Here is a 27479-nt window from a genome sequence, read left to right as displayed (position 1 = left end):
GAGAGAGAGAGAGAGAGAGAGAGAGAGAGAGAGAACACACCGAGGTATTTATACTGAGGAAAGTCAAGAGCAAGAGGCAAAAGATGGAGGGAGAGGTCTGCATCTAAGAGAGAAATAAGGGAGAAAGAGAGCGTAATAATTGTTGTAATCATTAGTTTTAAAGCTGTATGATGAGAGGAGCCGTCGTGTTGAGGCTGTATGTGTGTGTGTGTGTGACCGACGGAGAGAGCGGAGAAAAGAGAGTAAAGATGGAGGGAGATTAAAGTCTTCAGAGATAAGAACAGAACAGAAAAACACACCAAAAAAGGAACATTTCAAAGGCTTTAGTTACATTACATTAGTAGCAGTGTTTAGTGTATTTAATATGCAAATGATATGTAAATGATCTACTTTTTTTTTACTCCCATCGCAATCTGACAATCTAACTGTTTCTTATCGCTATGGAACAACGAAAGTCAACGGAGTAAAAAACAGATTTTAAAGATTACAGTTAACAAAAAGCAGATTTTAAGATCAACTGAGAAAAGCAGAAAAATATTTAATTACACACATTTAACTTGATCTTCAGGCGACGGGACGATCTAATCACATCCTGTTTTAAATCTAAACTATGAAACAGCCAATAAAGAGACCTGCAGTTGTTGTATCTTGATTTTGGGATGCTAAATGAACGGCCAGGAAAGTGTTCAGTGTGAAAACTAAAGTTAATGTGCAGTAAACAGTCTTCAGTTTCCAGCTTGCTGTTTTTTAATAATTCATGTTTTAAGGTGGAAGCTAGTTTAAGAAAGTCAACTCTGATTCGTTTAGCTGCTGCTCGAGGCTGTACTAGACTTACTTACCTGATTACTCTGTATGTAAGTGGGAGAAAAACAAACAAACAATAAATAAAAAATAAAAGATACAGAATCTAAAACTATGCCACTGCGGAGGTGTCATTTCAGCCAGAAGAGATGAATATATTATGCAAGAAAAGGAGAAGAGGATGATGATGATAAACTGGCTGCATCAGTTGTTGAATTAATTTTTGTGTGTGTTGGTTTAATTTTACTTTCTCATTTAAACATCAACATCACTCATTTTACACCAAATATCATTTCACAGAGAACATCAGTGCTTTTAGTAGAGACAAAACAATGAAAACTTCAATAAAACATGTAGTTTTTGGTTCCTCCTGCAAGTTGTGGAGCTTCTTGAGGATGTTCTCCGCCTCCCGCGGGTGGGCAGGAGTCCTTCGTTAACCTACGATCATTTCTAAGATGCTTTTGGCAAAAACCTCTAAAGCTTCAGAAGGTTTGTAAGATGGATTTTACGGTTGTTTTAGACTTAAGATGCTTTGGGGAAATGAGGCCCTGTTTCTTTAAATCCAGAGTAACCAGAAGCAAACAGCAGTTACATTACATTTTCATATAAATAAAAGTATTGCAGTTAATGAAGCACATTGGTGATTGAACTACATCCAATTCATGAAAGCTTTTACTCATTTTTTAGTTCCCTCAACCATATTTTGTAGTTGCATTTCAAGTAAAAAATAGAAACCTTTTTGAGTACAGGAGGATATTCTTTTTAGTTCCTGGCAGAAACAAAGACAGCTAGTTCAGAATAAATAAGAAGATCTGACCAGAATAAAGAAAAAAGCACCACTTACTGAACCTCAAACCTCATTGGCTGATGACACAACGCCATTCACGTTGTTGGACTGATCTCAGAGTTCAGGTGACACCTGTGGAGAGCGAGGACATCATGGCAGTGAGTGGACAGCGATAAAAATAGAAATTAAGCTTTTAAAACACCGTTGTGAAGCTGTTCATAACATTAATCAAGAAACAGCAAAAGAAACTCTCACAGCTTCAGATTTTTTTTGCCATCTTAGGCCAAAAATCAATCAGAAATAACATCTTTCAAGCAAGAATTTCACATTACATCAGAAACTAGTGACTCAGATATTATTACATTGAGTGCAGCTATAAACTGAGCTGCTAAACCCGACAGCACAAGTAAATTTGGGTGAACAGTTTGAATCTGTAGCCTCTTAGGAAGTCAGGATGGGACACTTTTCTCTATTACAACCAGATTTTTATATGAGAATCTTTTTCTGGTTTACGGTTATATTCTTTCTCTTCCCTCCCTCCCTCCCTCTCAGTTTCTGTTCATTATTCCAGGTTCAGGTGCTGCGCTGGCTGGTTAATGGTTAACCTCGGGCTCGGCCCTGGCGGAGAGCGAGGGGAGGAGGCGGCAGCCATGAAGAAACGGTGACATTTCACTGCCATTATTCATCTGTGCTTTGTTCCCGTAGCACTGAGGAGTGTTTGCACTGGGATGGAGCGCAGGGCGGAGGGATGCCGAGATGGCAAGGGGTGAATGGCGTAGGGTGTGGAGAAAGAAGAGAAGGAGGGAGAGAGGGGACTGATTGGGGGTTTGAGAGGTGAAAAAGTCATGGGGTTAAAGTGTGAGACACCTATGAGGAGAGGATAAGAGAGACAAAGGCCTCTGTGTTTCCTCTTCACTATCTGACTTTTAATCCTTATGATATCTTTTTTCTTTCTGGCCTTCTTACTTCATGTTGTACTTCCTTACTTTTATTATTAAAGCTCTTTCTTCCTGTAGTTATTTCTCTATATATCTGTAACACACACACACACATACATACATATGTATTGCATGAGGAGAGAGACACACACACACACACACATGCTCTTCCCAGCTGTTTACATGGTGTGTTTGCACAATATGGTGGCTGTAGGGAGGAGGAGGAGGAGGACAGCTAAGGAGGGGCAGGGATGTTAACCTCAGTCAGAGATGTTCTCTCCTCTGTTGTTCCAGCATTGTTAAATCCTCGCAAGTGAACCTCTGAGTAACAAATGAGTCATTGCACTATGTAAGGATGTGTGTTATACTCCTGTATTCACTATGCAACATGTCTGTGGCCTGATGTTTGAGGTGTTTTTATTATTATTTGGATCATATTCACTCACTAAATATCCCACTTGATGAAATGAACACCAGTATATCACTAGTTCTAACAGGGTCCAGCGTAAGAACCTGATCTCACAAGAAGGTTATACTGGTTTATATCAGTAAGAGCTTCTAGTATTTGATTAATATTTTAAAAAAAACAGGTTGGATTTATATGACACAATGACCAAAACCTTCTTCATACATTAACCAGGATAATTTACCTTAACATTAACCTCACAATGTGTATTTTCTGTTTTTACATCTGTGAAGCACTTTATAAACTTGCTTTGAAAAGTGCCATATAAATAAAGGTTATTACTATTACTATCATTATTTTCAATATACCATAACATTAAAGAGAAGATACACCCCCTAAATTTGTAGCAAACTCCAAATCCCCTCATTTACTTTTTTTTTAAACTTGCAGGGAGTGCACTTTTACAAAAAAATATTTTATTTTTCCTGATATTTACCCATAAAAGATCTAATTTCTAGTTATTTGACAAATGTACAACTTCATAGTTCTGTAGGCAAACAGAGAAATCACTCATATGATGTGAAAATGTTTTTTTCCGCATGAACTGAGAATATTCTGGAGGTACGTCATTAAATTAAGTATTCATCTTCAATATGTTTATTATCAGTGGCGTATTTGTTAGTGTCTTTTTACTACGTAACACCAACTCATTTAAAAGGTACCCTGTGGACTTTTTGACCACTAGTGACTGCTAGCAAGTAAATATTGATGTAAACAATGCAGGTTTCCATCTTTTAAGAAAAATCACTTTTGATAAAAGTTTGAATTACAAAAAAAAAAAAAGCTTTGCACGTGTTTTATGTGGAATAAAATGCATTTAGCATGTTTGTTAGACAACAAGGACACACACAATGTGTTTTGGTGAGTAACAGTAAATGTAAAAAGAAGCTGTGCTTATAATAAAACTCACCTTTAACATAAATTTATCATAATAATTTAAAGTATACAGTTGGGGTTTTTTTACCGTGGTATAAAAACACCTACATGATGAATGTTCTTTGATAAAAGGGGGACTCTTGAATTGTGATTTGTGTGAACGTGTAATGAGAAGGTACATCTCAAGGGCTTCATCCTGATATATTACATTTGAACAACATGTGTGAAAAAAACATTCAAGTGTATAATCTACTGGAGAATGTTTAAAATAAAATAAAAGCACTGCTTCAACTAGCTGCACCTAAACACACACATGTACCGTACACTTGTCTGCATGTGAGTCATTGCATGTATTGTGCGTTCATGCGTGTGTGTGTGTGTGTGTATCTGTATCTGTATACAGTGGGGTATATTCTCAGTTAGATCACACACACACACACACACACACACACAGGCTGTGTAGAACAATGGCTGGCTTTGGCAGAGTCAGGCTGACAGGAGGAGATGGGCTGGATCTATTGTCTGCTCTGTTTACTCACAGACTCACCTGGCACTGAGCTAATAGCACCGGCTCTATCTGTCAGTGCAGGGGACGGGGGTCTCAGCCCACACACACACACACATACACACACACACACACACACACACATACACACACACATACACAGTGAGACACACAGAGTGGAATACAGCTTCAGATTTGTCTGAGGACATAAATACACAAAATGCTTGATGAGAAAGTGATGTGTGAGGTATCTTATTATCTTAAATCATGTGTGTGTGTGTGTGTGTGTGTGTGTGTGTGTGGGTCTGTGTGTCTGTCTGTCGGTCCCGTCACACCTGGGTGTCCTGGGAGGTTCTGGGTAAAGTGGGAGGGTTTTATGGAGGAGGTGGAGGAGGAGGGGGCTCTTTCAGGTTTTTACTACTGTGCAAACACACACAAACTCACACACACACCGACCACAGTTGATGGGTTTTGATGGGATCAGTTGGAAGCCTCAGAGTGACCCTGCCCCAACCCCACCCTTGTTTGATCATGAGAGGAGAGGGCTCGGAGTGTGTATGTGAGAGTGTGTGTGTGTGTGTCTGTGTGTGTGAGTGACAAAGATCATGTCAAAAAAATGAGATTGGGACAAAAACACAACAAAAGACACCAGTATTACACACTCTCTCATACATGCACACACACATATATATACACACATTCATAAATCCCATGAAAAGACCAAAACCAGCAACGTGTTAGTCCATCTCTCAATACTTTCTGACTGCCTACCCTGTCTGTGGCTCTCAACCTCAAACCCATTGGGTCCTACTGAGGATGCAAATCTTTCAAAACAGCTCACAAATATATCGTTTTATTTTGAAAAGGTCATGAGTGATTTCCTGAAACAGCTGGGCTCTGTAGTTTTTAGAAAACCGAACTAAAACAGGAAGAAATAGTACATTTGGTGGGGACTATTTTCAGCAGAGGACTGATACACACTTGGCGCCGTAGTATATAGTAAGTGGGACTGAGTCCAAATAACTTACAGTGTGTGTGTGTTCATGGTATCGAAGGAACATGTCACCCAGTGCAACTGATGTGTTCTTAATCATTTTTGAACAATAGAGCTCCTCCACACAGAGGAATAAGATCTATCAGGCTTTAGCTACACAGGGAATACTTTCAAAACGTGCGTCTCATCTTCTTTGTATTTCTAAAATTTCAAATTGTCAGGATGTCATTGATCATTGAAAAATAAACCATGACGAGATCACTGACTGGTTAATATAAGTCCCACAATTCTTTGCTTTCATGCAGACAGTCACAGGACAAGAACTTCTGTCAGGATTTGTACTACATGTAGGACAGAGCATTAATTCAACTGGCATACTTGATATGAAATGGTGATACTGAGCTATGGTTATGTACAAAAAATTAAGAAACAAAAAATGACACATGAACTTTGTCAAAGAGGTTTTGTTTCCTGGCTGTTTGATTGTTACTTAGCAGGATATCTCAAAAACCTGCTCACAGATTTCAGTGAAATTTGGTAGGAAGTTGTGTAACAGGCCGAGAAAAAACAGACTTTTGGTGCAGCTTTAGATCCATGTGCACATTAAAAATGTTTTAATATTTTCCAAAAATGATATTATCAATTTAACATGCCATTTTCCAATTTTGCACACCACACCAAATGTTACTGTATGCTGATATAAAGTGATTATTGTGACAGAGCTGTAGCTAAATGTGTCCGTCTCATCCACTCTTAAATCTTAAAGTCATGGCTGTGGTGCCGCAGCGTGTCCCTTTAACTTCAGTAGTTCAAACCCATGTCAGGTCTCCCTGGTTCACTCTGAGGTCTCAAGGCCTGGGCAGTCAGGAGCAGGGCCGACCTCGACTGATAAGCCTCTTTTTTTTTTTTTTTTGTTTTTCGGCTTGGGGCTTGGCTCCCTGCCAGCTGATAACAACATGGGGCATACCTGCTGCATTAATGATTGGTCAGCCCTGCCTCCTGCCCTCGCCCTGGTTCTTTATTTTAACATGATTCTTTATCGTCTGGGCATTGAGCAGAAACTAAATCTTATCAAGTGGAGGCATGAGATCTGTGTCTGCTTCCATTCTGGCTATTGCAGCAAAATATGCTGAAGAAACAAATAACACTACTTGTCCTTCCTTATTCAAACTATTAAACAAATGACCTGCCTACATATCTACATACGATATTCTCAAAATGAAGAGGAACAATGTCGCGGAGACAGAGCTTTGAACATCAGGCAGAACCTGACCGAGTCAAGCGAATCCTCATTAACATCAAACAGAGTTCAGTCGACAGTCGCCCTGACAGGCAGTAATGGAGGGAGGGTCTTTATCTACAGTGGCATCTGTTCACAGCATGTTGCACACCACTGCACACCTAACTACCTACAAGTCTATATGTAGTTGTTAGGCTTTCATGTGACATAATGCATCCTCTGTCGGCCACAGCGGAGGTCAGCGGAGAACTGCTGATGGTGTTTTTCTCTTATATTTGAGCATCTTACCAGTGATATATCTCAGGTTTTATTACATCAACTTGTTAGCTAGCAACCCCTTGTTATAGGGTTCTTGCACTTGCTAATAATAAAAGCAGTCCAAGTATTTGGAAGTCATTTGAAATGAACAATCTGTTTCTTTGTTAGATTAGTTGATAGCTTGTTAACTACTTGTTGTTTTCTTCTGTGTCCGCAATCATTCGCTAATTCAATATTTACCACCAAGCGGCAACTACCACTGCTTGAGGCTAAAGCCTACATGGAAGTACCTTAAGCGCCACAGACGGCCACTACATGCTCCAACTGACTCCCATTCAAAAAGCATCAACTTCTCTCAACAAGTCATTAGGTCTCAATTTCTAAATTCAGGCCCTCTAATAAGTGTGCTGGTGATCATTTTGGAAATTATTGTTTTGTTAATAAGATTTGAAGACTTAACAGCTTTGATGTTTGCTGTGTGTTTGCCAAGTGTGCACAGCTCAGTGTTTCCAGAGGGTGAAAGGCAACAACTCAGCCCTCCGTATTTGGAAGGTCCTGGCTCCAAACCAAAAAGATGGCGCCGATCATAAGCTGCAACTCTGGGCTTCAAACCGGCTCACACCTCATTACATCCATCTTTATATAAAGTCTATGTTTACTACACAACATGTAGGGGACTCTATGTATGCTATTATATCTCAGATAACAAAGTCAACAAACTATTTCAGACACTACCTGTGTGAGTCACCACTTTCACCTGGCAGTAATCTGTCTGCACAATGGAGGTTAGTTATCAGTCGTTACACTTCTTTTTCATTTCACATTGTGGGATCATTTGAGCTTTATGGAAAACCCTTCTGAAGTTCACAGCATGAGGCTTTACACATTATTCAAAAGCCAGTGAAAGTGTATCAAACATCGTGATTCTATTGTGTCTTTGTGCTTTTTTGCTTGTTTTCTCTCCTCTTTCTATCTGTCTCAATCACTTCTAGACCGTAATCCAAATTTTAATCCTGTTAAACCCCGTTATGGCTCCGCATTTCTCTTCTCAGCTCCCATGAAAAAATATTTAAACAAACCGAGTGACTGTAGTGAGTCATCAACACACCACTAATCCATTAGTCAGATCCATCAGTCCTGTGCTGCTGGCTGTGATGTGGAGAAAACAAGAACTACAACTCTCAGCGTGGATCAGTATTAATCAGCAGGAAAGGGAGCAGATTACAGCAATGACAGAGTGTTTTAAAAAAAATACAACTTTCACACATTTGTAAAAGGGATATAACTCTTCCCCTTGTTCTGTATTTTTGTTTCTGATCACATCTTTGGGTCCAATATCAGCGGTACAGTGAGAGATCTGCATCTGAAACTGAGAGCTGTGGGTCGGGCAGTGACCTAGGGGTTGTCTGGGCTGGATAAAAGGAAGTCCTGGTTAATGAGTAACAGTGGCGATGTGGCCTGGCGCTACAGGTGGGGTGGGTGGGGGTTGGCCGGGAGGCACACTGATAAGAGGGGAAGGCAGAATGAGTTTTAAGGGGGTGGGGGCAGCAAAAGACAGAGAGAGAGAGACTTGAGCTTTGTCGTCTACACTTAAATTAGTAATATTGTTTATTTTTAATAGTTGTGTCAATGAACTGAAGGAAGGAAACGAGAAGAAAGAAAAGGGAAATGAGCAAGAACGTGGCGTTACAACAATCCACCGGTGTCATCGGCTGCCCGATTACGAGAACCGGCGTCTGAGCTGATGCCAGTGTACTTCAACACACAACAGAGACAAGACTACACGAAGCCAAACTCTCCACAATCACAAACACCAGCGTTCATAATGAGCAGTATCTGTAGTGTACATACAGTGAAGAGGCACTAGAAAGAAATGACTGTAAGAGCAGAACCAGCTTTTTATTAGTCACACAGTGGGAGTGGCGGTGCTAGGGGCAATAAAATACTATTGGTACTGGTATAGTCAGTAGTACTCATAATAGTAATAACAGTAGCAGTAATGACAGGGTCATTAATATCATTATCAGCAGTAGCATGAATGATAGTAGTATCATCAGTAGCGGAGGAGAATAAATAAATGCATGTGTACAACTTTGAGTCATTTCCTTTTTGAGTTCAAGTTATTTTGTTGTATTTCCTTCTTTAATCAAATATTTACTCTTGAAGATTAAGTTCCTGGGAAACACATGATGTCTTCGCAGCCAAATGCATCAATAATTTAACATCATTATGAGTAAGTTTAACTTTCCATATTTAGTACATTTTGCTGTACTTCTACTCAACATTTCAATGTAGAACTACTATAAAATATCAGATACTTCCTCTACCACTAACACTAGTGATAGTAGAGGTTGTATTATCAGTAGTTAAAGCAGTAGTAGGAGTACCAGTGGTACAAAAAGTAGTAAAAGTAGCATTAGTGATTAGGCAGTAATAATAGCAGTGGTAATAGTCCAATTTGTATCAGAAGTAGGAATATTATTACTATGACTAATAGCAGTAGTAGTGCTCTAGCAGTACTTGTAATTGCAGTATAAATACTATCATTAGAAGTAGCAGTAACTGCAGTAGTGGCAGCAGTGGTACAGCTGTGGTTTATTGATTTCAGAGTGGGAAACTCCTCCTGCTGAAATACCGTAAGTGATGTAACACACAGACCAATCAGAGCTCAGCTGCTGAAATCTGTTCACCTTGGAAACAAGAGCTGAACACATAAATGTGATCATCATCATTCACTTTTTTAAGCCTCTATAATGAACAACTTTAATCAGTAAACCAATCTTCTTTACTGCAATATAATAATTGCTATTGATTATTTTGACTCCTCGGATCGAGTGAACTGGAATGTGAAGGTGACTCGTTTTGATCCCAGCGCTGTCTGGCAGAGAAGTTTAGAGAGCACTGATAAGACCCCTGATACTGACCTAAAAGAGGTTGCCATGACAGCCAATGTCACCTTTAACCTCAGCACTTTAGCTTCACTTCCTCATTCTAGACAGCCCGGGACAGGAGGGAGACTGATGTGAGATCAACGTTATTCATGCAGTTGAAAGAGTTACGTTTGTCTACGTAGTTGATTGTATGACGCATTTGACACAATTTCCTTTAACACTGATGCAAACACCAGTGAGTCTGTCATTACAAACACGTGCGTTGGCAGTCAAGCACTGTTCACAATGTAATATTTCTTTTTTAAAACACATTGTGGGGAACACATCAGATCCTTACATGTCTTTGGTTTTCATCTCTGACATGGGATATCTCAATAAGGTTACTAGTTTACATTTTAAAGAAATTCCTCATTTCATTTCAATCCATCTCTACAGGTTGTTATTTGAAACCCTCAGTGGCCAAATCTTGTTTGTCCAAACCGCAGAATCTTCACCTTCTTAAAGAGCTTGGCTCCCAGAGTCTGTTTTTCTTGTGTCTTAACTGAACAAAAGCACGCTTTAAACACAACAATGAAGAGGAAATCCTTCGCATTCATGGTCAGGGTGTAAAGTTTAGGGTCGAAAGCTTTAAGGGTTAAACTAATGAGGATATAAAGATATACCACTGGATGCACCACCTCCCCTGTTCGTCTCCCCTCCTCTTCCCACCCACAGACCTGGTTCGACCGCACTGGGTAATGAGTTACCTGCTCTATCTGACCTGTTCTACCCACGTAGCCTGCTAGCACACACACACACACACACACACACACACACATCACTTAGCCCCCAAAGTCCACTTGAACACTCAGACCACGTCCACACTAATGTGGATAGAAGCTACGATTATTGCATCCGCACTGGTATTTTTAGATTGTACCATAAAAGTTTACTGTCCACTCTGACATTTCAAAACAAGAGATGAACACTTACATCCTTCCTGTACGTGCTTTAAGTCGTTTCTGCCGTGAGATTTCTTCTTTCTTGTTAACAGACCGAGTTGGAATATGAATGAAAATGTGAACGTTCTGAAAAGGGATTATGATGATTAAACATCTGGTGTCAGTTGAAGATATTTGAGGCAACCACAACTGAATTTGAATATCAAAAGCAGCACTGTGTTTTACATCAGTTGGTCCAGTTGTTTTTTATTCTCATATCAAATGATTTGATTTTTCACATTTTCTAATTTAACCACATCGGTATACACATCAGACATTCACACTCACATTAACAAAGGTAAACAGTGACTTTCTATATCTTTTCTAATATCAAACCCTACATTTCCTCTCTGCCTGCTTCGACTTTACCGCTCCTCTCCACCTCTTAACTGCTACATCCACTAATTCATTACCTGAAGCATCTTATAACTTACCCAACTAACTCCTAACTGATCTTTTCATCTTGCTCACTACCAACTTTTAGAAGAATCCTGAAAAAGAAACTATTTCCAGCATTGCCTGACTGCCTTACCAGTAACTTTACTAACCTCTGAGGGCCAAATCAAACAGGACGTGCTTTTGACAATAAGAGGCATGTTTTATTAGTGGGTTTTTTACTTGGTTTGAAGAGTTTTTGTGTGCTGTCCCGTTTGGTTTTTATCAGCCTGGTGCACCTTCACATTTTTGGAAAAACACTCAAGTGCACCCAAGTTGAAAAGTATTCAATTCTGACCATAAAAATTCATCACATGAGATCGGTTGAAACCAAAGTGAATCACAAATGAAGCTTTGAGTGTTTCAGTTAACATTTAGCTGAAGTTATTATTATTGACAGCAGCTGAACTTGCGGTTGCCTAAATACGACGACGACTGTTTTTGCTTTGGCCGGTTTCCCGAAATTGAAAAGTGATGTCCTTAAGGTGTGTTAAGGTTGAGCTGAATTCAAAGTGAATTTTAGAAGATTTCCTACAAAGTCGATGGAACAATGGAAGTGAGCATGAAGTGACAAGTGACAAAGAGTCACTCCCTCCTCTGGGAATGTGAAGAGACAGCAAGGGGGGAAAAGGAGAGAGTCTAGAGTCAAATAAGAGAAACAATTGGGTGTTTTTGTTCAGTTGGTCTGAGCTGTCTCTCTCTCTCACACACAACCACACACACACACACACACATACACACACACACACACAGGGTCAGTGCCTGGTGTTAACCAGTTCTAGCAGAAGTCTGCACTGTCATTGGATGATTGTGGCTCATAAACAAACTGCAAAAGACACCCAAGCACCCAAAGTTACAGGAATAAAAGACCCAAAAATTCACTTCTCTTCACACTCACACTACTCTCATCCTCCCTTAATGTCACCCTAACCCTCGAAATCCACAACCTGCTGACAGTTATGTTGTTCTGCAGACGTTTTCCATGACAAGTAGCACAAATTGTCCAAAACTAGACAGAGGGAAGTGATTTCAACAACACAATACCATCATTAAGAGTATAACTGCCCCTTATTACACGACAGTCTTTGACCCCCAGCCCAGTATCTAGGCTATCTATCAGCCTTCAACTGCGGCTGAACAGTCTGTTCTTTTGCCCTGCTCATCCCACCCCCCTGCCTCCCCACCCCCCTCCCCTCTCCTGCCTCACCATTGTCACCCACATACCTCCCACCACTCCCCCGCCCCTGGTCACTGAGTCCAGCTCAGACAGACGTGGGTGGAGGGTGAACAGGGCGAACTGGCTTACTGTCAAAATCAATTTCTTGCCATTTTATTTAACCTCTAATTTATCAACTTAAGTGTCATGTCACCAGGTACAAAGTGTAGGTGCAAAGCAACCAGACAATATGCAAGAATCAGTAATGGAGAGAGGAAAAATTATATTATATTGCATTTATTTCAAGGTTGAACTTGCATCAGACTGAAGTAGATGCAAAGTCTTATCTTTAGGGGGAGTAATATTTGTTGACATGGCAACGCATATTCATAACGACAGAGCGCTGGAATGTATAGTTTTCATTCTGTTTATTAAATGTTATCATGCATCAGGAGTTGAGCAACTCTCACTTGAAGGAATGCTTTGTTGTGGCACACTGCGCTGAGAGAGCTAGGTGTGGCCCAGGTGTAGTGTGTGTATGTGTGAGTTCTTGTACCTCAGCGTTAGCGTTAGTTAGACCGTGAGAGTGACAACAGTTTAGACATTTGTCTGGTCTACTGTACACCTCAAAAGTGCTGTTTAAGGGTTAAACTGAGTTTCGGGGTTGAAGTTAAAGACCCGCCTCTCCCGCCGAGACTTGTTGAGTAACTTCTCAATCGGCCTGTCACTCAGTCAGTTGGGTGGCAACTGATTTATAGGAGGCCGTTCCACTTCCTTCTCTACATCCTTTAACTGCACAGATGACTGGCATTTCTAGGATCCTGGAAGATGTGTGCATGTGTGTGCGTGCATGTGTGTGTGTGTGTGTGAGAGAGAGAGAAAGAGAGAGTGATAGAGAGAGAGATAATATTCCAGAAAAAAACAGATCAATAATGAATGAGTAATGAAGCGTGGTATAGAGCAGGAAGATGTGAGTCAGTATATCAGGTACTAACCTGTGGGTGTGAACCTGTGACTCTTTTTTGCAGTGTTAAGAAATACACTATTGTTTAGTCAGCACCACGTATTCTAATTCTAGTCTTTTCCTGCAGCGGATATTTAGTCCTTTCTATCAGATAAAAATACATTTTCATTGAGCCAGGATCAGAAAATGAGACATACATATAACTAAAGCTGAATCCAGGGGAATTATTTGTTTTGCAGGCAAGTATTACAACTCCTTATTTAGTGCTCATTAGACAAACTCAGAAGTCCTTCAGTTATTGAGAGAGATTTGATAATCTGTCTATTATTTTAACTATTACTAGATTACTTGTTTAGTCTATATAATTGCAAAAAAAAAAAAATGTGGAAAATGCACATCACAAGTGTGCATGATGTCTTCGAATTGCTTGTTTTGACCGACAAACTTTGAATTTTCACTGCAACAAATCCTTATGTTTGAGGAGCTGCAACCAGCTAATGTTTGGCAGCTTTCTTTGCAAAATGACATTAACAGTTGGATTACAGATATTATTGTCGTTAAGTTTTATGTCAGTCAATTATTCGATTAATGATCAGTTTTTCAGGAGTCTTAAAAAACTGTTTTGGTTTAAGCTTGTTCACAAGTGCAGCTTTAATTTAAATCACCACTCTGGAGTTACTGTATTTATATCAGAGCAGTACGTGGACAAAAAAGTCAAAACTTTCTGCATCTCATGAGTTGATTTTCAGTAAATACTTAAATAAATGTAAAAGAAAGAAAGAAAGAAATATCACAGAAATGTAATATATAAATCTCCACACTTAGCTCCATTTGGTTTTTTTTTTTTTTGATGTTACAGTCAGAGCACATGGTGGTTACGCCACCAATATGATCACCAGCCATTATCAGCCAGGCGTCAGCGTGACGTCAGTGGTTTTTTATGGCCTGTGAAGCCACAAGCAGCGTATCCAATTTCAACTAATCTCTGAGAGAGAGACGCTTCACTGCGTAGATGATAGAAAAAAAAAGGAGAAAAAAAAGCGTGTTAGTTATTTGCATAATCTCACACATTTTTCCAACAGGTGTAAACAAGTCTTGTATAGAATCATTTGTTGTGATTTGGTGTCATTTGCTAAATCAGATTAGTGGATTATCTGGAAGCACTGTACTCGTGTAGTCTGGGTTTTTTTTTCATCTCTTTTGTAGCAGCAGTTCCTGAGCGTTTTGATGTCATATACACAGAAACACATTTGAACTTGGACCCAATTACATAAGATTGAAAAGCTTTTATCCCAGTCATGCGAAGAACAGTTATTATTGTAAATGCATTAAATGATAGAATATGTAGTGGATTAAAACATCCGGAGCTCCCCTCAATCGCACCTGGTGGTCCCGAGATCACACTCAGACAGCCACATTATGACACAGTGGTGAAGAGGAGACTTTTGCACTACAAATTGAAATGCAAAAACAATCTAAGCACCTGAAGATAACTGCAAGAATGTCGTTGGAGTATCAGTTACCCAGAATCCAAAGGGGAGAGTCATTTAGCTCAAGCCTCTTTAAACAGAGCTGCATCGAGAAAAAAACAGGAAGTGTTGCCAGTAATGAAAAGCAGAGGCACAGTTAAGTTCAGGTGGCTGCTCACCGGATTCAGTCCTGACGCAACATCACAGGGACGCAAACACACCTACTCTGGGAAAATGGGCTTCCAAGAGCGAAGTTAAAAGCTACAGTAGTACGTTAACCCGCTATCAGCATGCTCTCGATTCGGGAAGTTGATAAAAAAAGAAAAAAGAAAAACGAAAGCGTTGTTATGGCGTTGCTAGCTGCCTGCAGGCGGAGGATTTATGATACAGTTCAAACACATAATTACATTTCAGTCGTGATGGTGCAAGTTGCAGAATGGCTCATTTTTACATCATTACTCAACTTAGAAAGCAATAAATTACTGTCTTCCTCTAAACGAAGCAGTAACAACAGGATTCATGTGTGTAGATGACTTTTTTTTTAATAAAATGCAAGACTGTTGCTCTGTTTGTAGCATAAAAAGAAATCTAACTCATAATCAGTGTCATTTTCACCAGATCCTATTGGATTTTCACTATTTATACATCGTTTGTGTGAGCATTCAATTGAAACTAAATGGTAAGCATAAGCAACAACATTCAAATTGGACTACTAATGTCTTCAACAATACTATACAACAATAACTGATGAACAAAAATTGAGAATGTATCCATTATGTTTGTACTTAAGAGCAGAGAAGCATCTGCAGGCAGGGTAGGGCAGAAAGGATCTATTGCACGGAAGTAAAGCACGTCAGCCTTTTATAACCTCACCATAAGTCTGCCCCTGTTGTTGTAAAAAAAAAAAAAAAAAAAAACTGTCTGGGATATTCTGGGCAAGTTTCCATGGTTACTCACACGTACTTGCACCCATGACACACACCTAAAAGTGGGAATTAACACACTTACAAATATCCTAATCAATAATTATACTGTATTGTAGTGCAAATGTTTATATTGCTCTAAAAATTAAAAAAACAATAATACCACCATATAGGTGAGAGAAAAGTGTGTGTGTGTGTGTACATTGTATATGTGTGATAATCTTGAAATTCTTTCAGTCTGGCACTTTCTTTCTTATCAAATGGCAGGTTTCACCACTAACAAAAGGAAAAATGAGCGTTCACCACACCTTTTATAAAGGCACATTCCACTGTTTTTTAACTGATATTCTCAGTCATTCTGTATGTTGAGCTGTCGGTGGAAATAAAACGCACTGTCTACTCTTCTCCCTTTCTATTATCCTGTCCGCTGTCTCCATATCCAACCATCACTCATGGTCTAAAGAGCTCAGAAACACTTAAATCTATACTTGCACTATGGCGCCCACTGTTGAAATACAACCATCCCAACTGTTGCTTCTGTTACAGCTCCAGTTAATGAACTGAGGCCAAGTTGACACTCTCAAACTCATGATAAAAGGAGGTTTCCAGAGGAGCTGAATTGCTATATTTGTATTTTTTGGGGTGTGAATTAGATGTACAGGCAGCAGCAGTCCTTTACATTATGTTTTTAACAACATATCTCTTGTCATTGTTCTCTCTTTATATGTTACACTAATGTGGATAAATGGAAACTGCTTGTACTTACTGTCAAATATGCATACTCAGCACAGAGATAGTAATTGTACACAACCAGCTGTCTGATAAATGTGTCCGTTTCTTGGCTTCTGGTTGAGAACTATTTGTTATCGTTCCACCTTTTTAATTGATTATTGGCTTCCAGTTGTGGAAGTCGTGTTGCAATTGTGGAGTGTTCGAGTGTCACACACACACAAAGGAAATGCTGTTACTGTATTGATAATTGAAGTTAAATATTAGCTTCAACATCTACTTTTTTTTTTTAAAAAAGAGAGATTTTGTGACACTTAAAAGGCTGAGCGGACAGAGTTCAAACTAGATAGTTTTAGGTGGAAATATTTAAATGAGAAAATATACTGTAAACATAACATAAAGCCAGATGACTCCTCTTGTCTTTACTAACTGATGGTTACAGATGTCCAGCTTCAAGTAAAAAATAAATACTCCAAAAATATACCAAATACACAAAAATAATACTCAGGTACAATAACAGAAGTGGAGTAATAATGATAAATTGTGTTTGGTTGTGCATTTTAGTATGACATATAATAGATTAGGCATCCACGCTGAACAAAAAGACCGTCAGCACACCAACATCTAGTCTGCCAACCAGAAGCAAAGAGCCACATATCACTAGTGTGCTGAGGAGAAATCCATCCTCACGTCATCCAGCATGACAGACACTCAAAACACCATTTAAACAACATAATAAACTCAGCTTCCTCCAAAATACTACACTCATTCAGTTACCTGCAGCGAGAGGGCAACACACTGAAGTGCATCCTGAGATTTAGTGTTACATGAGTAGAAATAACATTAAGTGGGTCAGTACAGCCCGACATTTAAGGAAATGCACATGCCCAGCGATACCAGTTTCATCTGGAAAAACAAATACTGAAATGCAGGTGCTTTTATGGATTTGTATTTCTCACCTCTTCACCTCTAGCTGTGCAAACACCATATCTGAAGAAAGTTGTCTGAATCTCTCGTCATCTCAGCTGGCTGAAGTCGAACGAGGCTTAACAGAAGCTAAGAAGAGAGAATAAAAAGTAGCCTATGTATAGTGGACATTGTATGTTTAAAGAAACAAATTAATAACTGGCCTGTAATGTATTGGGACATCACATGAGCTATGACAGACGTAGCAACGAGGGGTTGCAGATATGATGAACAACCTGCACGAGGTTGCCATGTGGGGCTTTGAGAAACTGCTGAGAACAATTTAACTATTCAAGCAGCACACAGTTGTCTGGGTTCATGCGATTTGTATGGCCTTCACATTAAATTCTATTCAAAAAGTACTTCATGGCCAAATATTAATAATTTCATGAAAATATCACCATTTTCACTGAAGGATAAATGCCTGGTGACATGGTTACACTTATTTATATCTATTTCCCAATCCAGGTAGTGAGAAATGATATATTTCCTTGCTTGTTTTGTATACATGATACAAGATACAACAAATATGACAGCCTTATTAAGTATGAAAATATAATATAAAGGAAAGTTACATTACTATAGACAACTACACCTGATAATAAAATATTTACATCTTAGTTCATGTCATACAAATTGAGCAAGGAGACATTTTTATTTCTGACTCCAGTTTTAGTTCATTCATCTCAGGCAAACAGGAAAATAGATGCTTAACTCTGTGACTCCAATGTAATGTTAATACATGAGAGGCACATATATACTAAGGTTAGAACAATTTACAAAGGGCATCGCAAAGATGTAGAAGTATATCCAACTTCAAGCCTTAATGTCAATAATAGTCAATGTGGTTACCTGCAAAAATATTTGATAGGATGGGCAGATGCATTAGTCATCAACCTCAATCAAACGTTGTGTTGATATAATAGCTCAGCTAGATGGATAAAGGTTGGATAGGAGATAATCTGTAAATGATTCTTTAGAGTTATATAAAAAAACATGCAGGAAAAGAGGCCTAATAATATGAGATAATAATAGTTTCTTTTTTATAGCTAAGTTCAAACCTTTAATTTTATGGGGGGAAAACATTTTCATGTCAAGGTACTACTGCCTGCAAGTGTTTGCAGGAGCATCTTGTCAATGTTCATTTTTTTAAAGAACTTTTCTGCAGTTTATGCATCCATGCATGTTATTTCATACTTCTATTTAAGAGGACGAATTTAAAGTTTAGCTTTGTCTTTGCTCTTCTTACCTGTCCCACAACTAGGAGGAGCAGCAGGTGATCACCTTCCAGGAAGGCAGGTCAGAGGTCAGGCAAGAAGATCCTGACCCTTTGGACGTCACCTGGGTTAATCCGACAAAAAAAAACCGTCGTCATGCGGTTTTTTTTAATTAAACATCAAGTCAATTCTACTTTTCGCATTTTACATGCACATTAGGTGATCTGGGTACGTGGATGTGTGTGTCTTGGATGCAGACAGCGCATGCTTTGTCACAGCCGTGGGTGTGCGGCGCCCTCTAGTGGCGAAAACGAAGAACTGCGCTATTGTAACTCGTCTATCTACGTCATAGCTCTCCTCCAATTGGCTGTCCGGCTCGGATCACATGACCATCTCCCACTCTCACTGTAACGTCTGTGAGCAGATAGATGTTTACATCGCTGTGGATGGGCTGCGTCTTTGTTTTTCGTGTATTTAACAACGAAATAGCAACTTAAAATTGTATTGCGTGTAAAGAACAGGTGTCGTCGCTGTTGTATGCGGGATTTTTTATTAACCTGGACATATGATAACAGGTGAGTCGACGGTTTAAAATAGCTAAAAGTGACTTGTTGTTGTTGTTGTTTTTGCACTGTCAGCAACTCTCCGTCAACCTATAGTTAGCCTATTTAATAAACCAAAAGCTGGTCACAGTGTAAGTTAACTGTTTATAAAGTGGCACAGATACGGTTTCCATATTATCTCTACTTTTTTTTTAGTTAACGTGTTTTTCAAGAACTTAAAGTCTTTGCTACAAGCTCACAAATAAGTGTGTTGCTCTTTTCTATTTGTTTGCGGTAATTTACTCACTTTCACTTCTACAACTTGAGCCAAAACTCTTGAGTCACTTGTTCTATTTTGGCTGTTTACTCCTAATGTGATTTGTTCTTCTGCGCAGATAAACAGTCTTTCTTTGTCTCCTGCTGCCACCAGTTGTAATTTAATGCTCAGGTCAGGCCTATAAGAGAACTGGCACAGTTTCTTTTGAATTTTGAATTTAGACATATCCGCTTCATAAAAAGCAAAGAAAAAAGAGTAAACTGAGTGTGAATGTGTTCCAGCTTTTTTTTTTCCATTAAATCAAGGTGTCTAATAACTCATAGAAAATATCTTTTACATCAGAATATTGATCCAACATCATGATGATTTTCAGTAAAAAACACACATTTTTGAGAGAGTGTTCATATCAGTTCAACATGTATAGCAAATGCACAGCAAACCAGACCTCCCAATGTGGATTTTGATCTTTTTAGAGGTACTTTGTGGCTGAAACGGTACAGTAGCAGCTTTCTTCTATTTATTTCTCTCTTCCTAAATTTAGTTGCCACAAGCTTGTGAGAGTGTGTGAGTATATATTCACATGTACAGACAAGCATCCTGTGAGGACTGAAGCATTTTTTAATAAAGTGAGTTCAAGTAATGGAGAGCATGCAGGGTACTGGGAACTCACTCATTAGATACTTCCTTCTTGAGAGTGCACAAATGAGTAACATGAGTTGTATGATGTAATTTGTTGTTGAAACAAAAACCTACTATTTATTCACTCTTTTTATGAGTGAGATCTGTTCATCATCTCTAAAACAAACAAACAAACAAACAGAGAGCTCACTAAGTAGAGTTATGACTCTAGCAGGAAGTGTTTATCCTTCTTTGAGATCAGTTTTGAGGAAAGCCGGTTGCTTCTTTACTAAATGTGTATGACGCAAAAAAAAAAAAAAAAAAAAATTCCAACTGCTTCTGTGTGATCCCGAACCGAAACGCTCTTCAAAAGGATTCCACTTTCACAAAGGAACATAGCCTGTGTGTGAAGTGAAAGCATCGCATTGAAAGTCATCCGTCTGTATGTAGCAACACCGAACGCTAGCAGAGATATGCTGGAAAAACACCAAACTGAAAATGAATCATAACAGAAGTATTTATTAATCTGACAGGAACACAAGCAGGAGATCTGGTTAATGTTTAATGTGGATGTTTGTTTTGTCACAAACCAACTCAAGACTTTCTTTAACAGTAGCGCATACTGTTTGTTGTGACACAGTAAAACAACGTCTTAAACAGTAAAACTCACATGACGATGTGTGAAAATGTTTGATTTTCTTTAAAAGTGCACTTTTATTGTCTCACTACAGCAGCTGTGATTAATCATGTGGTTCTGAGAGGAGACAGACTCACGTGACTGCCAGCTCAGATATGCAGAAGCTCTACTGAGTCACACTAACTTTCAACATTTAATCTTTTATACTTCCTCTTGTTTAAGCAATCAAACCTCATAAATCACAAGATCTCAAAGTCCATCAATCTGTCTCAATCACATTTTTTTTATTTAACTCATTAGATCCGCTGAGATGCGAGCCAGAATTCATGATGTGAATATTTAAAAAGGAGCCTTAGTTATTTTTATTTCACAGTAATTTTTGTATTTATGGTGGATTTGAGGCCGGCTCGTTGTCAGGCCGACCTGCATGCATGTTTGTCAGCAGCTGGACCTGCGTGTGTGTGTGAGCTTTGTGCTAGAGATGTGTTAAAAACATCTAGAACCTTCTCTTTGTCAAGTCTGTAGAGGAGCAACAATGGTGTGTGTGTGTGTGTGTGTGTGAGTGTGTGTGTGTGTGTGGGGCGGCGGCGGGGGGCTTATAGCTACTTTAAATCATATCAAACACATTTATGGGGCTGCAGTAGTAAAGAGTATCTCATAGGCAAACAGTTCTTTTTCCCCAAGTTATTCAGCTGTCACATCCAGTTGATATATATATATATATACTCAGAAACATGATGATATGAAGTAACATCTTGTTCTTTGTTCCTCTTGTTTGGTCTCAGAGGATCATCTGACCTGAGCTGAGAGGACTGACATCTATCACATCAGAGTCACTTTGTCTGTGAACATGAAGACGGACATCCCTTACAACGAAGTAAGATCATTTTAGTAGTGCTTAGTAACATTAACCAATTAGCCGTTCAACTGAAGATTAATGTATGTCTGTTTGGAATAATTTTTATTTTAGATTAGGTTTGATTATGTGCTAAAAAATAGAAAACATTTACCAGTTAAAGCCTCTAAAGTTTCAGGATTTATTTGCTTTTCTTTATTTGACGTCAGTATTTGACTGGTAGAGAAATAAGCATTTCTAATATATCTTGTTGTGCTCTAAGCATTGTCATTTTTTTCCTTTCTGCTTAACTTTGACATTTGGGCTCTACAACATCACTTGATTAATGAAAAGATTAATTGATTATAGTCACAAGTTGCAGCCCTAATAATATATATGATAAGAGAAAGTTCCTGCTGGTAGTCATGAATGATCTTTATAAGAAGACAGCTCATCCTTTCACCCTCCCAGCTCTGAATCACATCTCCGTTTCATACAGTATCTTCTTCTTCTACTACTGTGTTTTAAAAAAAATAATCCCAATGAAATCAACAGAAATGTACAGTAAGACACATTACAAACAGGAAGTCAAGGAACATTAAGTTGTATTAGTGGTTTATAGCTCAGTTTGAATGTGTTTTGATAATGGAGTTAATGTGTTCCTGTGATGCTTGCAGCTGATGGACATGGAGTGGAGGAGACAAGAATCCAACAGGAAAGCACAAGTGGTACGTTGCAGCACACAGACCAGCTCAAATCTAATTATTTGTATTCACTTAGCGCCATACAAAACATCAAAAGGCTTAAATCACAAATAAGTGAGAAAGTATTGCCCCTCCCCTTCCAGTATTCCCGCTGGGTGATGGCGCTGGCCACTGCGGCGACCGTGTTGCTGGCCGCCACGGCCCTCTATAACGTCCTGGCGCAGAGGGATTTCTCCAGCCATCCTACCCCGAGCAGCAGCCTCCATCTGGGCAAGGCCGAGTCCTGTTCAGACCCCTGCAAGTAAGCAAACATCTGGACACAATCTGTTATTCAGCTTTATATTTCAAACTGATTATCACATCGGATTTTTCTTAGCAACAGTTACGTAGTACAGATTTTAATCACTTTCCGTCCGTCAGGATCCTTCTGGTGGAGAGCATCCCTGAAGGGTTGGAGTTTAACTCCAGCACCACTCACCCCTCCATCTACCAGGCCTGGCTCAATCTGATCAGTGAGGCTCGCAGCAGTCTCGACATCGCCTCCTTCTATTGGACGCTCACCAACAAAGACACCGGCACTCATGAGCCAACAGCCTATCAGGTCAGCTGGAACTTCAGGCTGGTTGTTTTTGATCATTTTATCAAAGAATTAGTTTGACGGACAAGTTCACACGGAGCTGTTGACAGCTGATCTGAATGTGTTTATATTGTGGTTCATGGAATAGTTTAGTGGATGACAATTAATTTTAACTATATGTAGAATTATCTTGATTAGTCTAATATGAGTTTTTGCCCTGAACTGAACTTAAACATCTTTTTTTTGTGTAATTATTTGCTTTTTGTGACTAACATTTACCACATTAAAATATATTTGTACTCTGTGCACAGGGTGAGACCATTCTGAAGAAACTAGCTGAGCTTTCAGGGAAGTTGTCTGTTCGTATCGCCGTCAACACACCGCAGGAGAGTCAACCACACAATGACCTCAGATTGCTCAACGACTCAGGTGACTCTCTCGTCTGTCTTATTCTTTATACCACCGAGCGTCAGAACCATTAATCAACCGGTTGGTGTTAAATATGTATCATACACAGTATCTCAGCCATGTAATCTTCTTTCACCTTATTATGATGGAATTTAATGACTTTCTGTGGAATCATATTGTGATGATATGAACTAACTGTGTCATCATTTTATAGCATTATGTTCAAATGACTTATGCAGTAAAAATCTGAATTATAAACTAACAAAATTAGTTCTTGTTTTAAATGTGTGAAGATTTTTGGATAGCAGTTTATTTTTGTGTTATTTCCCATAAATATAAGTTATCGTGATACACATAGAATCGACAAAAATCACAAAAATATTCTTATTAATAATGTCTTATTGACTTGAACCAGATGGCCCAACTTTTTGGCAACTTTATTGCAGGAAGTGTGTTATCTCAGTTTACACACACAGCGAGTGTGAGCTTCAATGCAACTCTTCTCTAGTGCACCACTCCCAGCTTTCACAACCCTGAAGGAGACAAGATAACTGAAAATATTAGATCATTAACACGGTGCACTGGAGTCATGCGACATGTCTTGCCACTAAAATAGCAAAATGTCATCATTTTGTTATTAAGGTGTTAATACTTGATGTGTGTGTGTGTGTGTGTGTGTGTGTTTCAGGAGCTGATATCAGGACAGTAAACATGAGAAAACTGACCTCAGGTGTCCTTCATACCAAGTTCTGGGTGGTGGACAAGAAACACATTTACATTGGTAGTGCCAACATGGACTGGAGGTCCCTCACACAGGTACACACACACACACACAATCAATTCACCTGGTTTACAAACATGTTTTTACCCTATTTGTGAATTTTCATATCTGTTGGCAAAAGGATCCCTAAGCATCATCTGCTCGACTGACAATGAGAGGTCGTCTGGTGCCTGATCCGAGCTATATTATGCGTCTTTTGCTTTTAAGAGGAAGTTGGATCGGCTCCAACTTTCGATCACATGCCATGCGAGAATAGTTGAAAGTTGCTTTGATACTGTGATGGGAGTCAAACCGCAACTCAATTTTAGCTTTCATAATCAGATATTTAGTTGTCATTTTTGCTGAGCTGTCACTGCCACAAGCATCCTGTTTTTTTCCGAAAGTGCACCAACGTCCCATAAAACTCTTTCTGTTTCTGTGTAACAACAAAGTGCTGTTTCTTTCGGGAAAAAATAAATAAATAAATAAATAAAATGAAGGATGAGTTATTATTGTGTCGCTCCTCCAGGTGAAGGAGCTGGGCGCGGTGGTCTACAACTGCAGCTGCTTGGCGGCAGACCTGGGTAAGATCTTTGAAGCCTATTGGTTCCTGGGGGAGAGTCAGTCGATCCCGTCGCCGTGGCCGACCAGCTTCGCCACCCTCTACAACAAGGACACCCCCCTCCAGCTGCCACTCAACGACACGCCGTCCAGCGTCTACCTGTCGGTGAGATGAAACATATTATCATCCATCAAGACTGCTGTGTTGCTTAAAATGTTTCTAAAATGAACAAATAATTAACTTAGTGTCTCTTTCTTCTCTCTCCGTTGTCTTCACGCTCTCTCAGAGCTCCCCTCCGTCCTTCTGTGCGGCCGGCAGGACTCCAGACATTCAGTCCATCCTCAGTGTGATGGAGGATGCCGAGAGCTTCATCTACATCGCTGTCATGAACTACCTGCCCACCATGGAGTTCTCACATCCTAAAAGGTACAGCAGTTGCTCGGAAAGAAATATAACCGCAAGAAGGATAGCTGAGAGGAGTCTAAGTTAGGTTTCATAGTTAGTGAACACTGAGAGCTGCTGAAGGTGAAGTAGATTGGTAACTCTGTGCACTTGTGTCGGTCATGTTCGGTCAGAAAAGCATCATGCCACTGACATCCAGCTGTTAACATATTGTGCCAAAGAGCTACATGTGCAATTAAGTGCAAACATCAAAAGTCATGTGAAACTCTTTATATTCTCTTCAGTTAGTTTCTTTGTTCCATGAAAGTATAAAGTATTTGCACCGGGGTTACTAATGTGGTACAGGGTTGATCCCTAGCTGAAAGGTGATTGCATACTCATACTTGGCATGTGGCGCCCTCTGCAGGTACTGGGCAGACATTGACACCCAGCTGAGGCGAGTGGCATATGAGAAGCGGGTCAGCGTGCGCCTGCTGATCAGCTGCTGGTCCAGCTCCCAGCCCATCATGTTTTCCTTCCTGAAGTCTCTGGCCTCAGTTTACGACCCCAAGGCCAAACTGGACATCCAGGTGGTAAGTAGCGCTTCTGTATTTCTCCATATTCTCTATAAGCTACAGCACGCTGAAATGATTTTATATGTATGATCACTCGTTTCTCTTCTGCAGAGGCTGTTTGTGGTGCCCACCAGCCCCAAGCAGAAAGAGATTCCCTACGCCAGAGTCAATCACAACAAGTACATGGTGACCGACAAGATAGCTTACATAGGTAAGGCTGCACACACACACTGCATGTGAATGTGGATTTTAGATAACTAGTTTTTTAAATGTATCACAGCATGCGCTTAAAAGGTATATTTACTCATGCACCTGGCTGGAAATATGCATAAAGGAATATACACATGACCGATCAGTGATATATAGTCAAAACTATAATCTGTGTGTTTCTGTCTTCAGGTACATCTAACTGGTCAGGTGACTACTTTGTAAGCACAGCTGGCTCAGCTTTGGTCGTCAACCAGACTGCATCACAGTCCCTGGAGCCAACCGTCCAATCACAGCTGAAGGCTGTGTTTGAGAGAGACTGGAGCTCTGACTACAGCACTCCTGTCACCCAGCACACAAACCTCGAAGACTTCTGTTAGTTCAACAAGCCAGTATGAAAGATACCGAATCAGTCTACGTCAGCGTATCACTTCTGTGAAACACATATCGCAGTGCTTTAGTTAGCACTTTTATTTTAGTATTCAAATTCTTTATATTTTGCACTGGTCAGCTTAAACAAGGTGCTTCCTCGGTTGCTCGGGTCCAAAAGAAGATTGTGGACTTCCAGTAAACCGCTGATCACAGCTTTAGTGCCAAACTCCTATTGGACTGGAGAGTAACAGGCCATCAAACCAGTTAACTGCCCAGTACTGCAAATTTTACATTGTTGGGAGATGTTCAATGATACTTGAATATGTTTTTTTTTAAGGACTACATGTATGGGTAACCAGCCTGGTAACATTTTAGTTACTCATAAAACTCATCAGATTGCTGCAACATACATCACAGGTGACCAGTCAGAACGTCTTGCAACATGTTACCAGTATTGATAAACCGTGATCAGGTAGAGTTCCAATGAAAAGCCTCCAGCAGACACAGCAGATAATAATGTTTTAACTCACAGCTGCACTATTGTGTGGTTTCTGTCATGTAGCGCCAGTAGCAGTAGGGGGCGCTGTTTCACCTCTCCTGTTTCACCTCTCCTGTCCGGTCGGGTTCTTGTGGAGGCACAATGTTTTCGGATCGATCCATTGATCACTTTTCTAGTTTTTAAAGATCACTCCCAATGCAATACTTTTCTACAATGTCAGCCTCAGTGGGAATTTATTATCCCAGCTCATCTCAGGGAGTAAAGTTTGAGTTTGTCTTATCTGATTATTATAGTTTGCTGGAATTTTGGACTAATTAATGCTGAAAATGGTGTGCTGTGCCTGTACTATAAACAATATGAGCTTTTTAAAATAAATAAGATGGGCTTTATGAAAATCCACTCCACTTTTTAATTTAAATTCATTTAATACTAAAGTCAGCAGTGCATACAGTAGACTGAAAGTTTGCAGCGGCAGTTAATGAGGATGAACTAATTTAATTTCCACTGTGTGGAGTGATTGAAACTACCAATTAGTGGAGTGGTTGTTACGGCAACCGTCCAGATAAGTGCGTTTACAAGTAGCAGTGTGCTTATAAAATGCTCAGGGACAGTTATTATGTACATGTCATTATCTCCTGCCTCTTTATAAAGCAGTTACTTTAAATAAACGTCTCTGAATCAAACCTGTTTCAGCCTGTCTCACGTTATGAACGCGCCCTCTGGTGCATATATAGATCGATTCAATTATGTTAAAAGCACCTGTGCGGGATTACAGCGAAGAAGGATTTATATGACTCAACAGAATTTACCACCCCCGTGTATTTGTTAGTGAAAAGCCTCTGCATAACTTTTAGATCAGTGTCTTGACACTTTTACACGGTGGTATGATGCTACAGAGATGAATAAATTCACCACTTACTCTCCTAACTT

At 39.5% G+C, this 27479-nt stretch overlaps 1 protein-coding gene and 1 long non-coding RNA gene across 6 annotated transcripts in view; one reads left to right on the top strand and one right to left on the bottom strand.

The window, feature by feature from the left end:
* Positions 1 to 18948, bottom strand: part of LOC122983884 — a 108773-nt gene extending 89825 nt beyond the window's left edge. For 2 of the 5 annotated variants that reach the window (XR_006403782.1, XR_006403783.1), the window contains exons 1-3: positions 18628 to 18893; positions 17372 to 17468; positions 1646 to 1720 (exon numbers count right to left, since the gene is read on the bottom strand). This is a non-coding gene — a long non-coding RNA (uncharacterized LOC122983884). Of the gene's footprint in view, positions 1 to 5; positions 1721 to 17371; positions 17469 to 18627 lie in introns of those variants that run through there. The other 3 variants (XR_006403781.1, XR_006403784.1, XR_006403780.1) reach the window with 3 other exon arrangements.
* A 64-nt stretch (positions 18949 to 19012) lies between these two features.
* Positions 19013 to 27232, top strand: pld3 (phospholipase D family, member 3). The gene is made up of 12 exons (XM_044354058.1): positions 19013 to 19170; positions 21455 to 21546; positions 22182 to 22232; positions 22352 to 22509; positions 22629 to 22809; positions 23097 to 23214; positions 23882 to 24009; positions 24483 to 24680; positions 24802 to 24941; positions 25324 to 25489; positions 25583 to 25682; positions 25871 to 27232. The coding sequence occupies exons 2-12, from the start codon at positions 21520 to 21522 to the stop codon at positions 26056 to 26058; spliced, it is 1455 nt and encodes a 484-aa protein (XP_044209993.1). The 5' UTR covers positions 19013 to 19170; positions 21455 to 21519; the 3' UTR covers positions 26059 to 27232.
* The last annotated feature ends 247 nt before the right edge of the window (positions 27233 to 27479 follow it).

Source organism: Thunnus albacares, chromosome 6, assembly GCF_914725855.1.
Source record: "Thunnus albacares chromosome 6, fThuAlb1.1, whole genome shotgun sequence".
Taxonomy (NCBI): Eukaryota; Metazoa; Chordata; class Actinopteri; order Scombriformes; family Scombridae; genus Thunnus; species Thunnus albacares.
The sequence above is the reverse complement of the archived record's forward strand: the minus strand, read 5'-3'. Positions and strand labels throughout refer to the sequence as shown.